This window comes from Pseudorasbora parva, chromosome 2 (genome assembly GCF_024679245.1).
Source record: "Pseudorasbora parva isolate DD20220531a chromosome 2, ASM2467924v1, whole genome shotgun sequence".
Taxonomy (NCBI): Eukaryota; Metazoa; Chordata; class Actinopteri; order Cypriniformes; family Gobionidae; genus Pseudorasbora; species Pseudorasbora parva.
Genome location: NC_090173.1, coordinates 30,181,593 through 30,201,707, shown reverse-complemented (window position 1 = coordinate 30,201,707; position 20,115 = coordinate 30,181,593). Strand labels below are relative to the sequence as shown.

The 20,115-nt window shown below is 38.2% G+C and overlaps 1 protein-coding gene across 4 annotated transcripts in view; it reads right to left on the bottom strand.

Moving 5' to 3' along the window:
- Window positions 1-20,115, bottom strand: part of cacna1ia (calcium voltage-gated channel subunit alpha1 Ia) — a 285,196-nt gene that overhangs the window by 22,969 nt on the left and 242,112 nt on the right. For all 4 annotated transcript variants that reach the window (XM_067415070.1, XM_067415065.1, XM_067415059.1 and 1 more), the window contains 3 exons: window positions 18,645-18,723; window positions 18,365-18,486; window positions 12,983-13,357 (listed from right to left, as the gene is read on the bottom strand). In XM_067415070.1, coding sequence (XP_067271171.1) covers window positions 12,983-13,357; window positions 18,365-18,486; window positions 18,645-18,723 — 576 coding nt within the window. The remainder of the gene's footprint in view (window positions 1-12,982; window positions 13,358-18,364; window positions 18,487-18,644; window positions 18,724-20,115) is intronic.

Sequence of the window (20,115 nt, the reverse complement as noted above, 5' to 3'; positions counted from 1 at the left end):
AGCAGAAATGGCGCCTTCGATTGTGTCCCACCCCATCATAATTAAAGTCCCGGTGCTTGCAAGCCATCTGTTGCGCAACAATCGCTTCAGTGGCCTTGCTTAGCTCCTCAACACTCGGTCCTGCTCTACGTCATACTACAGTAATTATACTATACTATACTTTGTAATACTGTGATAATCACATTCATGAGTCCTATCCCTATTCTTTTCCACCGGCTATGAGGTGAAGACCACATGTCCCAAGATTCTGTGCTCAAACTTGACATCGTCAAACTACGCCTTCGTTTTGAATAGGCACCCTCTAGCGGATGGAAAAAATGACAGTGCAGCTTTAAGGGAAGTGGTCGTAAGATTGTGGGTAAAACTGGTATTGCAATCACTATCACCTCTCCCCCTCCCCCCTGACTCGAGGCTGCAGGATCCAGCAGGAACGTTTGTAGATCTGCAGCTGTGGTAACTAGAACAGATCTGACAACCCGCATGCTGAAACACTACTGACTTCGTGATTGGTAGATATGGTAAATTGACTGCATTTATATAGCGCTTGTAACAGACCCTAAGGCCATCCAAAGCGCTTTACATTTTTGCCTCACATTCACCCATTCATACACTGATGGCGATGTCAGCCATGTAAGGCACCATCCAGCTCGTCGGGAGCAGCTGAGCTTTGGTTTGAGGTGCTCATGGACACCTCGACACTTGGTCAGGTGGAACCGGAGCTTGAACCACAAACCTTTCGGTTTGTAGACAATCTACATGAAACACAACATGTCAACATCGACATCAGTTGAGGGATGCAACAACAACCTTTACATGACAATATCCTAGCCGGACTACTGTTGTCAGTGATAGTGAAGTATTTGAAATTAACATGATTTCTTAATGTCTAGTGACATATCAGGGCCATTTTATGATTAATTGAAATACATTTCTTACATACAGTTCCTTTAAGTGACATTTTAATTGTACCTGTATGCAATATAATGGCAAAGGCAACCTTTTTCTTGCTTTTTTAAATTATTTTTTTTTGTATTTCGTTTAAATTTTGATTAAATGATTCATTATGCCATCCTCCTTATTGTTGCTTAGTGATTTTTGTGTTCTTTGGTTATGGCAATTAACAGTTTACTTCCGGTGGCTGTTGCCATTCCATCAGCAACTGTTGCTTTAAAGTCCTGAATGAGCCTTGGCTGCCCATGACCCGTCGCTGGTTCACCAATGTTCCTTCCTTGGACCACTTTTGATGGATACTGACCACTGCAGATGGGAACACCCCACAAGAGCTGCAGTTTTATAGGTGCTCTGACACATTCCCAATTTGGCCCAAATTCCCAAGTGTTTATCTGTAAATTCCTTATATTTAGTTATTTGATGTCCTTTTGAAGTCTCCAGTGATACTTGAAGCTTGCAGAAGATACAGTTTTAAGAATCACCATTTACTTTGCACATGATGATAAAATAAATGTGTTTAATGAGATGGGTGACATATAAGTGACGTATGTTTAATTTTAATGACATGGGTGCGATTAATTGCGATTAATAAACGATAAACGTAATCAATTGACAAAAAGCAGAAAAAGAAAAATGTTTTTGTGAAGACTACTGCTGAAATCAGGGAAAACAAACTTAAGCAAAAATTAAACTCATTAATGACACGTTTGCATTCTGTGTGTTTCTATCCTTCTTCCGTTCTGCGCTCTTTCTCTCTGAGGAAGTGAAATGCTTTGAGTCTGCTGACATGGCTTCTGCTTGAAGTCAAACTAGCTTTTCCAATTCCTGTTCTGCTGACTGTCATGCATACCTCTTTCCTGTCTCTGTTTCTTTGTCTCCCCCTTTCCATCTCCCAGCCTAGAGCCTGCAGGTAGTGATAAGGACTGAGCTCACTGCATGGAAAGCTGTTGCTGTGTAGTCTGTGTTGTTGTGTGTCCCTTTGTGTTTGTGTGTGTTTGTCACTATCTACCTGAGACCCGGTAGAGGTGGAGGTATGGGACATTGCTTTCTTCAGGCAGTGATCTGTCTCTTTGGATCTTAGTATTCTAAAAAAACTAACGCGAACACCAGGGCTATAGTTTCAGCACATGTGCCTACACTACAACAGCTGAAGACATGAGACATGAGGGTAACAAAAAAGTCTTGAGTGCTTTAGGCTTAGTCCACACGGACACAGGTATTTTTATAACCAGAGTTTTTCCACCTGCGCTTAAAAAAAAAATCCCGTCCACACATGCTTGGTTTTAAAGAAATCCCCGTCTACATAAAAACGCAAAAACCCGCTATCAAGCGCTGTCAAGAGCATGCCACATCAGCAGGCCGCGATATCACCCTAATCGTAAAGGCATGTTGGCCAATCAGAATGATAGAATTTCATTCTGACGCCTCTGTTCCGCAATGTAATAATATACCTGAGTATGTATCTGTGTACATGATACAAGCAGCCCTGTTAGCACAGTTACTATCAGCAATATGTGGCCTACGTCCGCCATTACACAGAATCGTCAACTATAGGGTTGTCAACAAAGCAGTCAGTGGCGAACAATCTGACGTCAAACACAGCGATTAACGGCGCACACTCTGACGTCGCAAGGCAAAAATGCCGGTTTCACTGTCCACACGACAACGCTGCAACCAACGTTTCTGAAAATCCTTACCCTGGCAGGGGTTTTCAAAAATGTCCGGTTTTAGTGACCTGATACTGCGTTTCCATGTGGACGAACGGCCGAACCGTGTAAAAAAAAAGTCACGGTTATAAAAAAATAACCGTGTTCGTGTGGACAAGGCCTTAGTGACTTTTCTTTCTTGGCTCCATACCTTTTAACTTCTAATTAGCAAACATGGAGGCATTTGCTTGAACAACTAACTGGACTGATATGGTACTTTCCATGAAGTACTCCCACATATGGGGTCAATACGGGTTTTATTTTAAAGCAGCACTAGGTAACTTTTCAACCTTCATAATATATTTTTTAAGACTCTTGTGATGATAAATCGACTTACAATAGGTTGAATGACACGTCTGCCATAGCCTGATGGGGTCTGTATCGTTTTTAATCGTACTTTTAAACTTCGGGTTTCGGGTAGTAACCCGAGAAAAAGAAAAGAACTACAAAATTCGACTGCTTTACGGCATATACGTCACTTCCACCAACACACACACTTCCTTACATTCGGACGTGCGAGCCCAACTTTGTTCGTCGGATAATATAGTCATGTCCGAAGCAGCAGAGACAAATAAGAAAGAAAAGGTTTTGTTGGAGGAAAGCAATAAGAGGAAATGAAAAAATGATGGGATTAAAGGCAGGACGAGGATCAACATGTGACCAGCGTTTGCTCGTCGGCGTGAGCTGAAGGAGGCGTGCCCGACCGATGCTGTCATGCTTGTTACGGTGAGCTACCACTCAAACATTGAACTGAAGTATCATATAGATTCTGTAAAACGCTAACCAATAGACTACTATAATGACGCTGGCTTGTAAACGTGAGCATCGTGATTATTTGGCGTTTGAAAAAAATAAAACCCATGAAATTATATTCATATGACATGCTGAAACATATGCCACTGACTGTAACGTTACCTGGGATGAAGACATTTCACACGCGACGCCAGAAGGACTCCTCTTGCAGTTTTCAGGGGAACTGTTAGTGCTGCACCGATCCCGCGGGACGCTTTTATGAAGTTATTTGGCCCGCACCGCACCACTGTATATATTTTTACAACCCGCCGCGCACCCGCGACCATTAAATAGACATACGGGGTCCGCGGGTTATGAGACGACCGACGCATCACTAGTTCAGGGCTATCAGGGTTGTCATGTCAACAAATGCACGCGCGATGGCATCCCCTGTTGTAGGATGACAGCTTACGACAGTAGTTGAGGACATTATTTTTTCCTAACTGTAGAGGGACCCCGAGAGCAAAAGTAGCCAAGTGGGGCTTTAAAGCATCAAAATACACAAATCTTTTTTTTTTTTTTTTTTTTTTTTGTGTGTGCTGTGCTGTGCTGTGCTGTGAGAACTCAGAATTGTTAAAACTGACAAGTATTTTTAACTAGCCTAGAAATCTAGACGCACAGCTAGCAGCAGCAAATCTATTTCGCCGCGAGTGTTGTCTAGCAACTCTCAAAAGACTTCTGAGCTGGAAAAAACAAACGTTGGCCAGGCCAATCTATGAGGCCAATCACGTCGTTTATAGAGCGGAGTTGCGTGCTTCTTGTAAACAAAGTAGCTGGCAAACAGCTTTCGAAACGGCTATGGTCACGACTGAAGACTTGGAGTTAAGCTTTTCTTTAAGAAAAGAACAAAGAATGACACTAAAATCATTCTTAAGAAGGGAAGATGTGTTCGGAGTTTTGCCGACCAGATATGGCAAAAGTTTAACTGATAACCGTCACGAGGACGAGGACGTGCTGAAGCTCTCTTTGCTTAAATTAGCTCAAAATTACTATCAGGTGTAAGTAATTACCTTGACAAACTATACATCATTAAAAAGATCTAAGACTAAAGTTTAATTTTTTTACCTCTGTTTTATTCTCAAAGTCTTATAGTGACCGTAATGTGTTAATATGTGCCAGGAGTTATGAATATGATCTTGGGCGTCGCTACCTTTTGATATGCGCGTCATTTGCTCCCATTCATAAAAAACTCCTCTTTGGTCGTCATGAAGACACTCGACAAAACAACTTCCCTCAGGGCTTTTACTTCAAATGTGTGCAGATGTGGAGAAATATTGATAGATTCTCACATGTTTGAGTCAAATTTCTATACAGAGAAGTATTATTTATTCAATCTTTATCCAAAATCCGCGGATGTATGATTATGAGCGCAGTAGACTGTGTTATGCTGTGTTTTCAATTCATTCTGGCAGCCGGAGGGCGCTGGAAAGCTGTACTACTGAAAATTCACCCCATATTTAGCTCACGAAGAACAGACACACCATGTGACATTCAGGAAGTATCTAGGTGTTTCTCAATGTCAAGGATGCTTCCTTGGAAGGACTGATCCTTCCAAGTCACTTCCTTCAGAGGCTAGGCGAGGATCCTCTTTAGCATTCGGAGAACACGTAAATGGAACAGGCTAGCAAGTGCACGTCATTGCATCATTACGTCAGTGAAAATGTCCGTTGGCCATCAATAACGTTATGTGTAACGTTATTTGTATATATTTTTATATCAATACAGTAGTAATTTGTACTGGCATTTAAACGTTAAACTTAACGTATATTTACTACGGTTATAACAAATGTTTGGTAACGTAAATAAAAGCATTGTGGCAATCAGCGAGGTGAGGGACCGTGAGAGCCGGCCGATGGAGTGATAATGAGCGGCAGCTGATCGCCGCCACACCGGTCTCGGCTCACGGCAAAGTGATTGGAGTATAAATGTGGAGCGTGGAAGACGAGAGAGGACTAGGCCTGGAGTTTATGTTATGGTTTGTTTATGTTTAATTATGTGTGTGCGGGCAGTCGCCCGTGAGGGTTTTCCCCGTGTTACTTTCGTTTTGTTTATTATTTATAATAAAGTTGTTGAACGTTCGCCGGTTCCCGCCTCCTTCCTTCCCATCTACAAACTCCGATACAAGCATATTTGCCCCGTTCACGCTCCGACTCCGGGAACGTCAGAAGATAGCGAAGCTGCGCGCATAGGATTGTGGGTGATTTGAGAACGCGAAGTGCGCGAAGGCTACTCATATGCATCCTTTCCTGTATATGACATATTTTTCGAACGAAGGACTCAGTCCTTGGTTGAAATTCGAGGATCCTCGACATTGGAACAGTCCTTCGTCGGATGTCGATGACGTGGCATCCTTAGAATTCTGGCTTCCGAGGATCCTTCCTTGACATTGAGAAACGCCTTCTGACATGACCAAAACAGCTTTCTAGTGATCCTGAGATAGCTATTTTATGCAGATAGACACGTTTTAAGACAATAAACACACAATCGCGGCAATATATGGTTTGTCTGTGTTCTTTATGCCATGTTGGGTGGTTTCATAATAGATGATATTTATAATGCAATGCTATTCCACATAGCTTTTAGCATTGTATATTTTCTGTCAGATTTTTTGACCCGAAGCTACATGAGATCACATATTGTTATATAAAACACTCGACTTATAAATTATAAAGTGATATGAAGCAAGTTTTGAATAAAACATGATTTTAATCGTATAAATTGTTGTTTTGCTTGTGTGCTAAGCTAACATGCTAGCGTGCCCGAGATGCACCTGCCACTGAGTAAATACTTTATTTTTATGAGCATTTTCTAAATGTAAAACTACTTAAATGCTTATTTGGACGAAATGCATTCGATAGAGTCTCAGTGAGGGTAAAGTAAGAGGTTTGATTTAGAAATGAGGTTTGAATAGAACAGTTTGAATAGAGAATCGTTAGTAATTATAATGCAGACAAAAGAATAATAAGAGCCATAACCAGTCCGCAGAAGTGTGAATGTGTACCGGGGAGACAAACTGAATGGGGCAGTTTGCACCTCTAAACAATAGAGGCAATAGATTGAATGAAAGCTGAGAAGACATGGCAATAAACATCAGTTGATATTTTAGAGATATCTCAAAATAAAATCACATGAAACGATCTTGTAAAACGTTTAATAAAATTCAGAGTTTTAGACTGATCATCTTCAGATCTGAAATATAACATGGTCAGACTTGTGGCTTTAGCTGTAGTGCATTTCTAGATTTCTCCAAGGCCCACTTCAATTTTATTTTCATAAAGATATTTCATACAAATAAATTTCTAATAACTACAAAACTTTGAAGCTTATTATAGCTTTTTTTGATTATAAAAATATTATCATTTTGACTTTACAGTAAACTGCTAGGTGTCTGCTTTCAAATGAGACCATAATTATGCTTTTAGTGCAAAGGATTCACAAACTGTATTTGTTTTAGTCTGAGTATACATTTCTTGGGATTTTTTCAAAATTTGGAAGTCAGCTTAACAGGTTAATTTATCAACGAGCTCTGCTTCACCTTCGTTGCTCTGGTTGGTGTAGCGCTATCCTATCGCGTGCCGAGGGAGTTTGAAAGACAATCGTTTATCCCGCCCCTCGGATTGAGCCCTGTCAATGGTGAGTTCACAGACCAAACATCTTGATGTGGGTCTGGCTTGTCAGGCTAAGTTTTACAAAATGTTTACATTCCTTAAAAATGGTCTAGAAATAAATGAGTAAAATAGTGGTAATAAATAATTTCATTTCATATTCTCAATTATGTTGACTGCAATCATTAAGCTCAACCTTCAAACTTGTAACCAAATATATTGTTGATAAGTTTATCAACACTGTTAAACATTGCTGTAATTTATTTAGCTAAACTCTACTAGCTAGATGCCATACGAGTATGATATACATACATGATATTGTTACATGCATTCCTTGTTTAGTTTGGTTTTCATTGTCTACATTTAGTTCTAGTTCATTCATCTACGTATTTTCATGGTTTGTAATTTGCTCCACACCTGTTCTGTATTCCCTTGATTACTCCATTTGTTAATAACTTGTTTTTCAGTTCAGTGTTCTCCATTATTTATACTAATGTTTAAGTCTGGTTAGTGTTGTTTCTTATGTATTCCTGAGTTGAGTAATTTTAAATTGTAAATAAAGTTAGTTTGAGTGAATCTCCTTCGTTGTGTGCAGAAAGTTACAGAAGAACCAACCAATATACAACAATGGACAAACCAGCATCTCCTCCTCAAGCCAGAGACTCTAGTGGGATATTTACATATCCAAACTGATGTTGATGTTGACATGTATTTTGGCCTTAAGCTCCACCCTCCACCTATCAACCAATCACGAATATACAGTTCTCCTCTCACCTTAGCCATTGCCAGAGCGAGAGCCGTCCACACATCAAAGCGCCAGAGAAGACTCTTACCACTGAACTATCACCCTGCCTCCAAGACCTCCCAGCTCCAAGAATCCTGTGTCTCAGATGTTCCCACCCAGCCTCCCTCTTCTGCCTCCTCTACCTAAGCCAGACAACCTTTAGTCCCTGCTGGCTCCTTTCAATCCTCTGTTGACTCCACAATGCTGTGTAGATCTGCCTTGGGTCTTCCAGCCACCCACTCCACCTCAGCTCGTCGACCAGTCAGTTCCACCTTGGATCCTCCCTCAGCTCCACCTGGGACCACTGTCCTTACGACTCCACCGGGCTCCCGCCAAACCTCTGGACGTTGTGGTGCTGCCTTCTATCAGCCCCTCATCCTCCTCCAGAACACCGCCCTTCCTCCATTCTCAGTATAAACTCTCATACTTTTTCAGAGGCCTTAGTTTAGTTTTATCTCCATTTTGCCTCAGTTCTATTTCAATTATCTGTTGTCATGGTTTGTAATTTGCTCCACCCCTGTTCTGTTTTCCCTTGATTACTACCCGTGTTTACAAGCCTTTGATTTTCTCAGCTCAGTGTTTTTCATGGTTACATGAATGTTTAAATCTGGTTAGTTGATAATTTCTTTCTTTAAAAAAAATGTAAGCCCTATTGTATGCCATAAACTCATATCTGAACTTTTTATTTTTTTGTAAACTTCAAATGTTCCCATTTATACTGCCCATGCACACCTGAATGCATGAGCATGTAAAAACGTTTACAATTTAGGCGCATAAACAAACCTAGCTTTACTACTGAATCCATGTGCTTAACATTGCAAAGAATTCAACCCTTCAATTAGCATTCCATTCCTTTCTCTCTCTGTCCTCCTCCTCTTTTCCTCTTCTCGCAGCAGTTACATAATCTGCTGCAGAAGCTAAAAATGGACAGGTAAAGACAATTATAGCTCCACAATAGCTGCCTGACAGTGAGTCATCATGGCATGTGTGTGTGTGTGTGTGTGTGTGTGTGTGTGTGTGTGTGTGTGTGTGTGTGTGTGTGTGTGTGTGTGTGTGTGTGTATGAGTGCACCACAACATTTGTCACTATTCTGTTTTTAGCAGTTCAGTCATGGACATGTGCGTAACTTTTCTGTTCTGGTTTGGACTGATGGATTTGATTCAGCAGTTAATCATTTGATCCTTAACTTAATTACAAAAGGTGATTAATTGTAGTTTAGTGTGTTACATATCTAAGAGACCTTTGCAGACTGACACAATGTGTTGCCATGGCGACAGGATATAAGCTAGGACGAGTCCCGAGGATCTATAAGGATAACGTTTCATTTTGTGGCTTCTCCTTCCCCCTCATTATGCCTCTTTTGCCCTTTTTAGCAGACCCAAATCATACTTTATGAGCAAAGGGCACTAACACTTTTTCATGCATGAAGACAAATGATCATTACAAACCCCTACAGATAATACACAAACTTGTTTTGAACATCCAGAAATCATCTATCTATACATGGTTACTTATACTGTATATACCACATGATAGTAGAAATGCGGCAATCACTAGAGATTCTGCTACAGGGAGTCCAATCTAAAGCATCATTCATATATTCTCTCTCTCTCTCTCTCTCTCTCTCTCTCTCTCTCTCTCTCTCTCTCTCTCTCTCTCTCTCTCTCTCTCTCTCTCTCTCTCTCTCTCTCTCACACACACACACACACACACACACACACACACACACACACACACACACACACACACACACACACACACACACACATTCATATGGGGGGAATCGCCAAATTAAAATTCACATATCTTAAATGAGTTAAAAAGTGTTAAATGAACACAAAGAGTTGAGATAAAATAGGATGTGTGTCAGATGCGTCAGAACTTAAAGTGACAGGCCAGGAGGTCACTAGGAAGCCAGGCTGCTACTAGAGTGTCTCACAAACTGAAAATCTCTTGTTTTTCTGCTCAGACAAAGGAACCCAAATTTAGTCAGGAATAGTATTAGCCTTTAGATAAATATGATTGTTATTTTTATTTCTTATACGTGGTATTTTTTCCTTATGCATATGTTGTGATTATTCTATCACTTTAAAACATTTTCTATGTAAAGCACTTAAATTGCCGTTGTATGTAATGTGCTATATAAATAAACTTGCCATGCCTTGACAGTAGCCTAATAAACCTAATGCTGTCTGTGATTAATCTTAATCAAAGAACCAAAGACAACGAGAAAATCACTCACTGACCTTGACTGAATAACGTTTGTAACTTTAATAAGGATTAATCTATATTTCATTTATAATTTATGCAGTGAAGACTGTAAAGTGTTTGATAAGTATACAATTTCTGCTCCTACCTAATCTTAAAGCTACACTGTGTAACTTTTTTAGTTTATTTTCTTAGCTAAAAACACTTAGTTCTTTCAAAAATATATGTGCTCATTAATGTATATTTACTTCTTTCAAGTAATAAAGTATTTTCATAAGTTTATAATATGCCATTGAAAATACATACGGGTGAGGGTTTCGAATGCTGGTCGCCATGTTGCCCCTCCATCTTGAAAGTACATTAGCCAAAGAGGGACATACCCATAAATTCACACTTCTCCTTTCGCGTTTTAACACTTGATGGCACCGTGTCGAATGTGAAGAGGGGGATTGCCATGTTAATCTGGGACTAAATCGGCCACCGTAGCAGTTAAAACAAAATCAGAATTGAGAGGAACAGAAACTATTATTCACTGGATGGTCATATACCTTTACACCGCTAGATGGGGGAAAATATCACACAGTGTAGCTTTAAAGAGCCGTTTACAAGGCTGCATGGGTCAAAAACAACAAAAACAATAAAATAAAAAAGTTGGTATGCCTGTTTTTTTTTTTTTTTGTTTATGCATAATGTTATTAGATAATTTTTTATTACTATCTATCTATCTATCTATCTATCTATCTATCTATCTATCTATCTATCTATCTATCTATCTATCTATCTATCTATCTATCTATCTATCTATCTATCTATCTATCTATCTATCTGTCTGTCTGTCTGTCTGTCTGTCTGTCTGTCTGTCTGTCTGTCTGTCTGTCTGTCTATCTATCTATCTATCTATAGATAGGCATCTTTACCTGATCACCTGCTCCTCCTCTCCCTCTGCTGACGTTTCTACCCTGCTGCTATATTTACCTCGAATCTGTTCTAAAAACATTTTAAGAGATTACACACCTCATAACGTTATGAAATTTGTGTATAATCAATCGTAAAATTCTAACATAGTAGAGATTATTAAAAGAAAGAAATTAAGTGTTGAAACCGCAAGTAGGCGGCAGCGATTCACTGTTTTAATGAGTGAGCCACTTAAAGGGGTACTTCAGCGCTGGGAAGATGAATCTGTATTTAAACTGGGTCATCAATGTAATAGAAATGTGAAATTATTTTTGAATTTGGTGTCTTCTAGACGGAGAAAAGACAGAAAATGTATGTTTGTCTCATGGGGATGAAAGACAACAATCCCCAGAATGCTTCGCTGCCCTTTGAGGCCATTCCCAAAGCCACCGCTACTGGATTACTGTGACTGAGTTGGAGAAGACACTACAATTAAAAACTGAACGTGTCTGTTCAATATAATGAGTGAGTCACCGCGCGAGTGTCACAGCACTGAGCACTGCAGGAGTCAGATAAATGAGCTGATGAGCTCTCGTGATGAGAGCTGAGGTAATCGCGACTACACTCGCAGCATACATTCACAAAGTGAATTCAGTCTGGCGCGTTTCAGTTCATGGGAAGCACAATCATTTGAATATACTCCAGGGTTTCTACTGATACAAAGCCATATGCTAATCGCTGAAGTAACCCTTTAAATCGTTCATTCACGCTGTTAGTTTAAAAGTCTGATTAATTTAGGAAGAAAACAAACACTGATGTGAATACTTTTGTCATTGATAATTACAGACACTATTGAAAAATTAACTAGCAAAACAGACTGCTGCTTTGGTAACTTGTTATACTGATATTTATGGCTAAATACATTATTGGATTATCTAGCTAACATACATGTGGTGTGTAGCAATTACACAATATTCTCATACCTCATTCTCAGTACATGCTTTATTTATTTTTTGCATCCCTCTCTGACCAGCAGTTAAATATAGTCCACTGTGCAGTTTTTTGGCATTACCCGTGTGCTCTCCCATTCAGACACCACTCACATTGCTTTGGTGAAAGTGCAACTCATTTGTTGGGCGTTACCAATCGGTTCAATGGAGGGGGAGTATTTTTTGTCTGATTTATTATCAAATTCATATTTGATTAGGAACAAAATTAGTTACAAAATAAATGAATTGCTACGTATTTTTCACTTGATCTACTGTGATCCCCCCTCCCCCCACCCCCATCCCCCCCCCCACATGCATGTGTTATTGCATAGTATGTAAACAAAATTTTGCAGCATTCATTTGATCAAAAATACAGAAAAAAACTGTAATATTGTAAAATATTATTAAAATTTAAAATAATGGTTTTCTTTTAATTTACTTCAAAATATAAACTTATTATGGTGATTTAAAACGTAATTGTCAACATTATTACGCCAGTCGTCAGTGTCACATGATCCTGAAGAAATCCTTCTTATATGCTGATTTATTATCAATGTTTATAACCTGTGATACTTTTTTCAGGATTCTTGGATGAATAAATGAAGTAATAGCTGATAAATTTGCCACATACATTCATGCATGAATTCATTAAACCAATTCATATATTCGCCAATTCATTCCTCCATTAACAATCATTCAACATATCTCTTTATCAATTCAATCATCAATCAAACCTCCAGTATCCATAACTATGACCATCCATTCAATCAAACCTTTTCTTAACCAATACATTCCTCCTCTTACAACCAATCCATATATTAGGCATCCATTTAAAAAAAAAAAAATCACCCATTTACTATCACAGTGATGATCTATCGGTTCTTCCTTTAACCCAAATCAATAATTCATCAATCTCTTGTTCCATGACCAATCTATTTATCTATTCATCCATCCATTTAACCAAATATTAATATTCATGAATACATGCCTCCATCAATAATCTGTTTATAAGTCCATCCATCATCCATTCCCTGTCCACGCTCTGTGTCCTACCTGGGCCGGTGAGTATAGTTTCCTTGCACTGTTGGGCTCGTGGGTCCCTGGGTGAGTGTTTTGGGAATGATGTGGGACAGTAGTGCTAGGACCAGGCCCCTGATGCCCCCCACCGGTCCTCTCGGTTCCAGATGCCCCTCCCAAGATGCAGCAGAGTGCTCCCTGGGCCAGCTCCATCTCAATCTCTGCATCCATCTCTGCCTCCTCCTGTGCTTCTTTGTTCGAGTCGTCCAGGTGTTTCATCAGCACTGCCACAACCACATTGATGAGAACAAACTGGGCCGTGAGCACAAAGCTCACAAAGTACAGCGGAGAGATGAATTGTAGACTGGGATTACAGGTGTATTCGCCCTGCGGGCATTCTCGAAGAGTGTCCTACAGGAGTAAAGAGAGAGTTACCATAAAGATATTTAAACTTGTACAACAGTTTTTGAATGCAAAAATCGGGTTCACTACATAAAGTTTCAATACTCAAGCCCACTTCCTTTAGAATCTTCTTTGTTGGAGTAAAAGAGCTGTCATGTAATAAGTTCATTTTCTTAATCAGCATATTTTTGTGGGATGGGGGGGTTACGCAGTCTTGTGGGTCCCAACGCAAGGCCGGTGAGTAATTGAATGATGAGCGGCAGCTGCACGTCACACCAGTCTCGGATCTCACACAGTACATTGATGTTGTTTTGTTTCGTAATCATAGGTTCATGCAGTCAAGTCAAAATGGTTGATTTAGGAGTGTCTCCATGTGGCCTGTTCGGTATCACAGCTGAACTCGTGAAAAATTAAATCTTGTTGTTGTGGCTCTGTACTTAATTATATGGACTCCTTATATTTGGTTATTTGGTGTCCTTTTGGAGTCTCCAATTATCCTTGATGCAGAAAATAAAGTTTTCTGATCGTTTACTTTCCTGGATATAGCTAGATATAGCTAATGACAACAAACTTAGGGTGCTTTCACACTTGGTGCGATTGCCTGGACTGAACCAGAGTTTGTTCACCCCCCCTCCCCCTGCTGGACTGTGTTCATATTATATTATTAGGGTCTGAACTGGGGTTTGTTTGCGTAATCAAAGCAGGTTGCTTAGCATGAACACCAGACTACCTGTTTAAGCGTACTCGGGTACGGAACACCGCGATCACATAATGTGTGATAAATGGTGCATGCTTAATTTAACAATAAGTGTACGATTAATTGCAGTTAATCACACAACAAGAGTACAACTAATCATGATTAAAAAATGTAATAGATTGACAGCCCTAGTTTGAATGTTCGCAAGTTCTTGCCTCCTTTTATGCTCCCGTAGTTCCTCCATAAGATATTATTATTCGTGCCGTTCTCAAGGCTCTCGTCCTTGTCCTACTTAATATTTGACACAATACTAAAAAAGTTATATTTAAAGTTGAACTAAAAGTTGATTAAAACTAAATGGACTGCATTTTATTACAGTCCAAAACTAAAAGTTAAACTTCTAAAAGAAGTTTATTATTCATTGTTATTAAGTATATTTTTATCATTATCATTTATAAAATGTACTTATAATGTCATGGTAAATAAAAAAAAGGTTTAATATTGCTCTCACTCTCTCTTTTAAAATCATGAACCTAACAAGTGGTTTAAACTTAAAATGTTTATGTTCCAAAAGGATAAGAAAAACAAAACTTTGAAGGCTAGCCCTGGATCCCAATGTGCATAATATCCACCCTAAATAATATTGAATTACTAATGTCACATTCTATTTAGGATGGATAGTATGCACATTATGATACAGGCTAAGTCTGAAAGCAACACAACACATCAAATACACATATTATCTTATCAAAATTGCGTTTAAAAATGTTTTAACAATTTATCATTTAAGGATTTTAGATATTTTTATTTGAAAACAAGACAAAAATACTGATTATTGTGTTAGTTTACGTTCAATCTTAAATGTCAATAACTTTGTTAAAATAGGGTTGTGCACTTAACATGACAAATTATATTACAGCAATCAAACAATAACCACTAAATGTTTGCATTAACTTTAAATATGGCCTTGACTTCCAACAGATGGCTGATAACCAGCACTTCACTCCACACGACAACTGACTTCCCTTTCTCTTTCTCTTATCATGTACAGTTTGATTCGAATGAGGTACAGGAACAAAATAGTAACAAATACCCAGACTGCCAATTTCATTCAGATGTAACATAAACTGTTTTTGAATTTATTTCCCCTCCAAGGCAGCAGTAACTAAGAGGCAAATGGGTACAGGGCTCTTGCAGTGATTTTGCTTGGCCACTCATGCATGTGGTTTGGGTTCAGGAAGGCGGTGGCTTCTCTGCAGGTATGTAGGAACTCAGGTTGTAATTTACAGCTCTGATTATGGTGCTTTAGTTGCCAGGAAACCACTGCAAGCATCCATCAACCATAAAACTCATTGTATGCGTCACCCTCCATCAAATACACACTCCGGTGTGTGCGGGGTGTTGCGCATCGATATCGCGCCAATGGGTTCTTATTTATTCGGGTGTGCTTTACTGCTGCGCTGAATATGCTGAGCTAGTAGTTCCTCCATCATATACCTATCATATAAACGGCAGGTTGGAGGGAGAGCAGATGAAAGACGGCAGATTCTCTTTACACAGGCAGATAAGAACTCATTCCTCAAAGACAAATGTATTAGAAGACATAGAGAGCATGAAAGAGAAAAAATGATAAAAGAGGCTATAGTGAAATAATGTACAAACCAAAAGGAGGGATCAAGAAAAGTGTGGAAACGTGGCGAGAACAGATTGTAAGGCTGTCAGTTTATAGGCCTCTACCTCAAAAAGACTTTAAATAACAACCGTTGCTGGCCTTTTTATTGCAGTGACACATAAGAAACCATAAGCATCTTGCTTGAGAATGTACCTCTGAAGTGTCTGTTCAAATCATCCGCATCCAATCTGTCAGCTTCTTCTGTCGAGTACTCTGAGCTTAAATGGGTACTTTTAAGCACACTTTCAAAGGTACCTTTGGGCAGAGCTGATTTGGTTCCAATCATTTTATGAAATGACAGTGTTGTACCTAACACAGCAGAAGCAAGTTCTTATTTTGTTTTCTGTGTTATAATGAATGCAGATTCAGGGTTGGAATTTGTTATTTTGAATATTTTGCTGAGTGCTTGTTCTCTTCAGTCAGTCCCAGAAAGTGACAAGAGCAATGTTCTCTTGTATATTCTACTTGTTTTCCATGATGTAATCATAAAATAAAATACAAAGAAATGTATTTAATTTGTGGCTGCGGCTATTTGCGATATATCCTATTTACACCAATGCTATTTACAACTGTATTTAAGTGGAAATAGCAACTAGATTCTATTCACACTAAGAAAAAAGAACATGTTCTAAGCGATATTTACACTAAGTGCAAAATAGATGTAGATACTATTTTCTTGCTAATTACGTGAAATATCATACGTGAAAATAGTGATCTATATATTCTATTTACACCATGTAAAAGTATCAGTTCTTTGCAATGTGTAAATAGATATATAGATGCTAGCATTTAGCAATTAGATGCTATTTATAATTTTTTTGACAGATACATACTATTTGCATCTCATTATTGCTGTACATTAAAGCTACACTGTGTAACTTTTTTTGTTTATTTTCTTAGCTAAAAACACTTAGTTTTTTCAAAAATATATGTGCTCATTAATGTATATTTACTTCTTTCAAGTAATAAAGTAATCTCGTAAGTTTATAATATACCATTGAAAATACATACGGGTGAGGGTTCGAATGCCGGTCGCCATGTTGCCCCTCCATCTTGAAAGTACATTAGCCAAAGAGGGACATACCCGTAAATTCAAGCTTCGCCTTTCGCGTTTTAACACTCGATGGCACCGTGTCGAATGTGAAGAGGGGGATTGCCATGTTAATCTGGGACTAAATCGGCCACCGTAGCAGTTAAAACAAAATCAGAATTGAGAGGAACAGAAACTATTATTCACTGGATGGTCATATACCTTTACACCGCTAGATGGGGGAAAATATCACACAGTGTAGCTTTATCAGGATAAAGTGTTAAATGATTCTATTTATTACAATTATTAAATTGGTGCCGCCTTAATGGGACAATAAAAGCATTCCCTACACCTACACATACCCAATAAATACTTTTATTATTATTAAACATTTCGTTACGCACTTTATTTCCTCTTTTAGAACATTTTCTTAATTTTTATTGAAAGTAAATGCCTTTCCAATGTGATATGGGATGGGAAAAGGGAGAAGAGTTCAGCAAAAAGCTGATTCGAACCCAGGTCGATCGTGTCAAAACCTAGATCCTTGAGTCTAAAACTTTACTGACTACACCACTAAAGACATTGAAACATGCATGTCTTTTTTTTTATCTTGTTTGGCCCAACCAGGGATTGTTAGGCGGAGGCTGAGCTAGTGCCAATAGCACTTGCCAACAAGGCAGGCTATTTGCAATTGGTGTAAATAGACACTCCGTTTTGTTGCTGGTACAGTTTAAGCCTAATGAAATTAGGGTCTATTTATCATGGTCTTGAAAAACTTATATTCAAATCTAAATCAGATTAGGTTTGGGACTGCTGATCCCTGCATTTATCCACTAATCTACAAAACCCATGAACAACAATGGCAGATGTAGGGATAAAGATATTACATTAAATATGTCAGCTCATTTGAATACTTGAAACGGCCAGCAAGAATGACTGATCACTCAAATAATTGTTTAATAAGACTAAAAACAACTCATTTTATTCAATAAATAAATAAATAATCAAAAACAGCTCCAATATTTAAATGTACTGAAATGTAGCTTGATATTACGATATTTTCTGTATGTATCTTCAAGTAATTAATAATTTTACACTTCTGTTTAAAAGTTTGGGGTCAGTAAGATTTTTTTTTTTTTTTTAAGAAATATATACTTTTATTTAGGCAATGACACGTTAAACTGATCAAAAATGATAGTAAACATTTATAATTTCAGATAAATACTGGTATTTTGAACTTACTATTCATTAAAGAATTCTGAAAAAATGGTTTCCAAATTATGGTTTCCACAACAATATTAAGAACCACTTTGATAATAAAAGAAATGTTTCATAAGCACCAAATCATCATATTAGAATGATTTCTGCTTTTCCTTTACCATCGCAGGAATAAATTCCATTTTAAAATATATTAAAGAAGAAAAAAGCTATTTTAAACTATAATAATATCCTTTTTGATCATGCAGTCTTGGTAAGCAAAATACTTCTTTTAAAAACATTTAAATAAATAAATAAATAAAAAAGGTTTCAAATGTGTGTTTGATTTTTTAAGAGTCCCCACCTCTTTTTTATATCAAAGTGATGCTAATGGAAATATGGCTCTTTGTTCTGCTGTACCTTCATTATGCCATTCCAGTTATCACCAGTGGAGACCTGAAAGAGGGTGAGGAACGCCATGCCGAAGTTCTCAAAGGTGGCGTGACGACTCATGCCCTCACATGGGTAGTCCTCGTTGCACACTGAAGGGAACGGATAGACGTGTAGAGTTTGCATTGTTAAAATACTATTTTATGAATGTTTGTTTTCACCTAAAATCTTTGTCGCAATGTTACCAATAGTCAGAAAGGGAGCGGAAAGAAAATATTAATAGAAAGGAGTTAAAGAGGAATATGTTTACCCAGCTCTCCAAACAATTCCACCCCCAGTGCAGCATAAATGAAGAACAGCAGCATGAAGAGGAGGCCAAGGTTCCCCACCTGAAAAACACAAATCAAGACTGAAACCCGCACATATGCTCTCATCCACAGGCAAGCACACCGTATTACATTTACACATTTACAATCATTCAGCAGATGATTTTTATCCAAAGCAAACAACAATCATCATACAAAAGCTAAGAAAAATACCACAAAATGGATTAAGCTAAAGTAGAAAAAAACATAAAATGTAGTTTTGCACTAAATCTCTCTTATAGCTAAATAGACCTGCCCTGTATTCATGACAAAATAGATTTTTATAGAGGATGATTAAACGCCTTCTAAAACACCTTCCCACACTGCCTTAAAAAGGCATTTTCCCATGGTTTATGTTTTAAACCTTATTGCTATATAGAGTACGAAAAACTAATTGAATTCAAGATATAGTCTCATTATTTATGCAAGTTTGCTTCTTAAGTAAATCTACATATGATGTTATAAAAATGTTCATATATTTTGGCTTGGGAAAAAATGATTAAGAAAATTATTTTTGCAATGTTTCCAAGACAACAACAACAACAAAAATGATCATGAGGTTTAGTACAGATGGAAGAAGTGTCTGGAACAGACATAACAATAACAAAAAGCAATGTAATGTACATTTTAATATCTCTGCCCATGCAATTTGAGTCTATCTGTAGTCATAGTCATGCTGTACCTGTTTCCCTGCAGCAAAATTGAGCAGCACAAATTTGTAATTTAACAAAAAGCTCATAAATGATACCAGTGGTCATGTCGGAGGTACAGCTCTTGGAAAAATGATTTACCCTTGCATGCTTGCAAGGCTCACATCGAATATTCGAATATGAGTTTGGGGTGTGTCCACTGTTGCACAGGGAGCTCAAAACAAAAACAAAGAGATGAGACAAAACCAAAGGTAATAAAGAATACTGCACGTGCTAAAAACTAGCCTAAAAAGCTAGTAATTATGAAAACTGTGAGAGGGTTATAAACATGTAACATGGTGAATAAAACAATCATCTTAAATCACATTATTGTAATTTCTATAGTTACACGATGTGGTTGGCTCGCTGTGTGGTTTTATGTGGTGTGTCAGCGGGTATGATGAAACAACAGCTGAGCTTTATTACCATTTAATGCTAAGTAAGGGCCTATCAAACTACAAACCAATGCTACAAAATGACAAAGTAATTTTGGCTTCAAGATGTCAAGGGAAACATTATGACTTAACAGCATCGGGATGTGTGCACAATAGCTGTAATACTGCTTCATTCTTCTGTTTGTTCCTACAGTGAACATCTCTGGCTGTGTTTCAATCTGGAATGAACCTATGATGGCCAAACATGTAGTCTAGGCACAGTAGGCAGCTCACTAGGTTTTTCACTATGAAGCACAAAATATTGGCTAGGCAGATTAGAAACAAGCACTGGT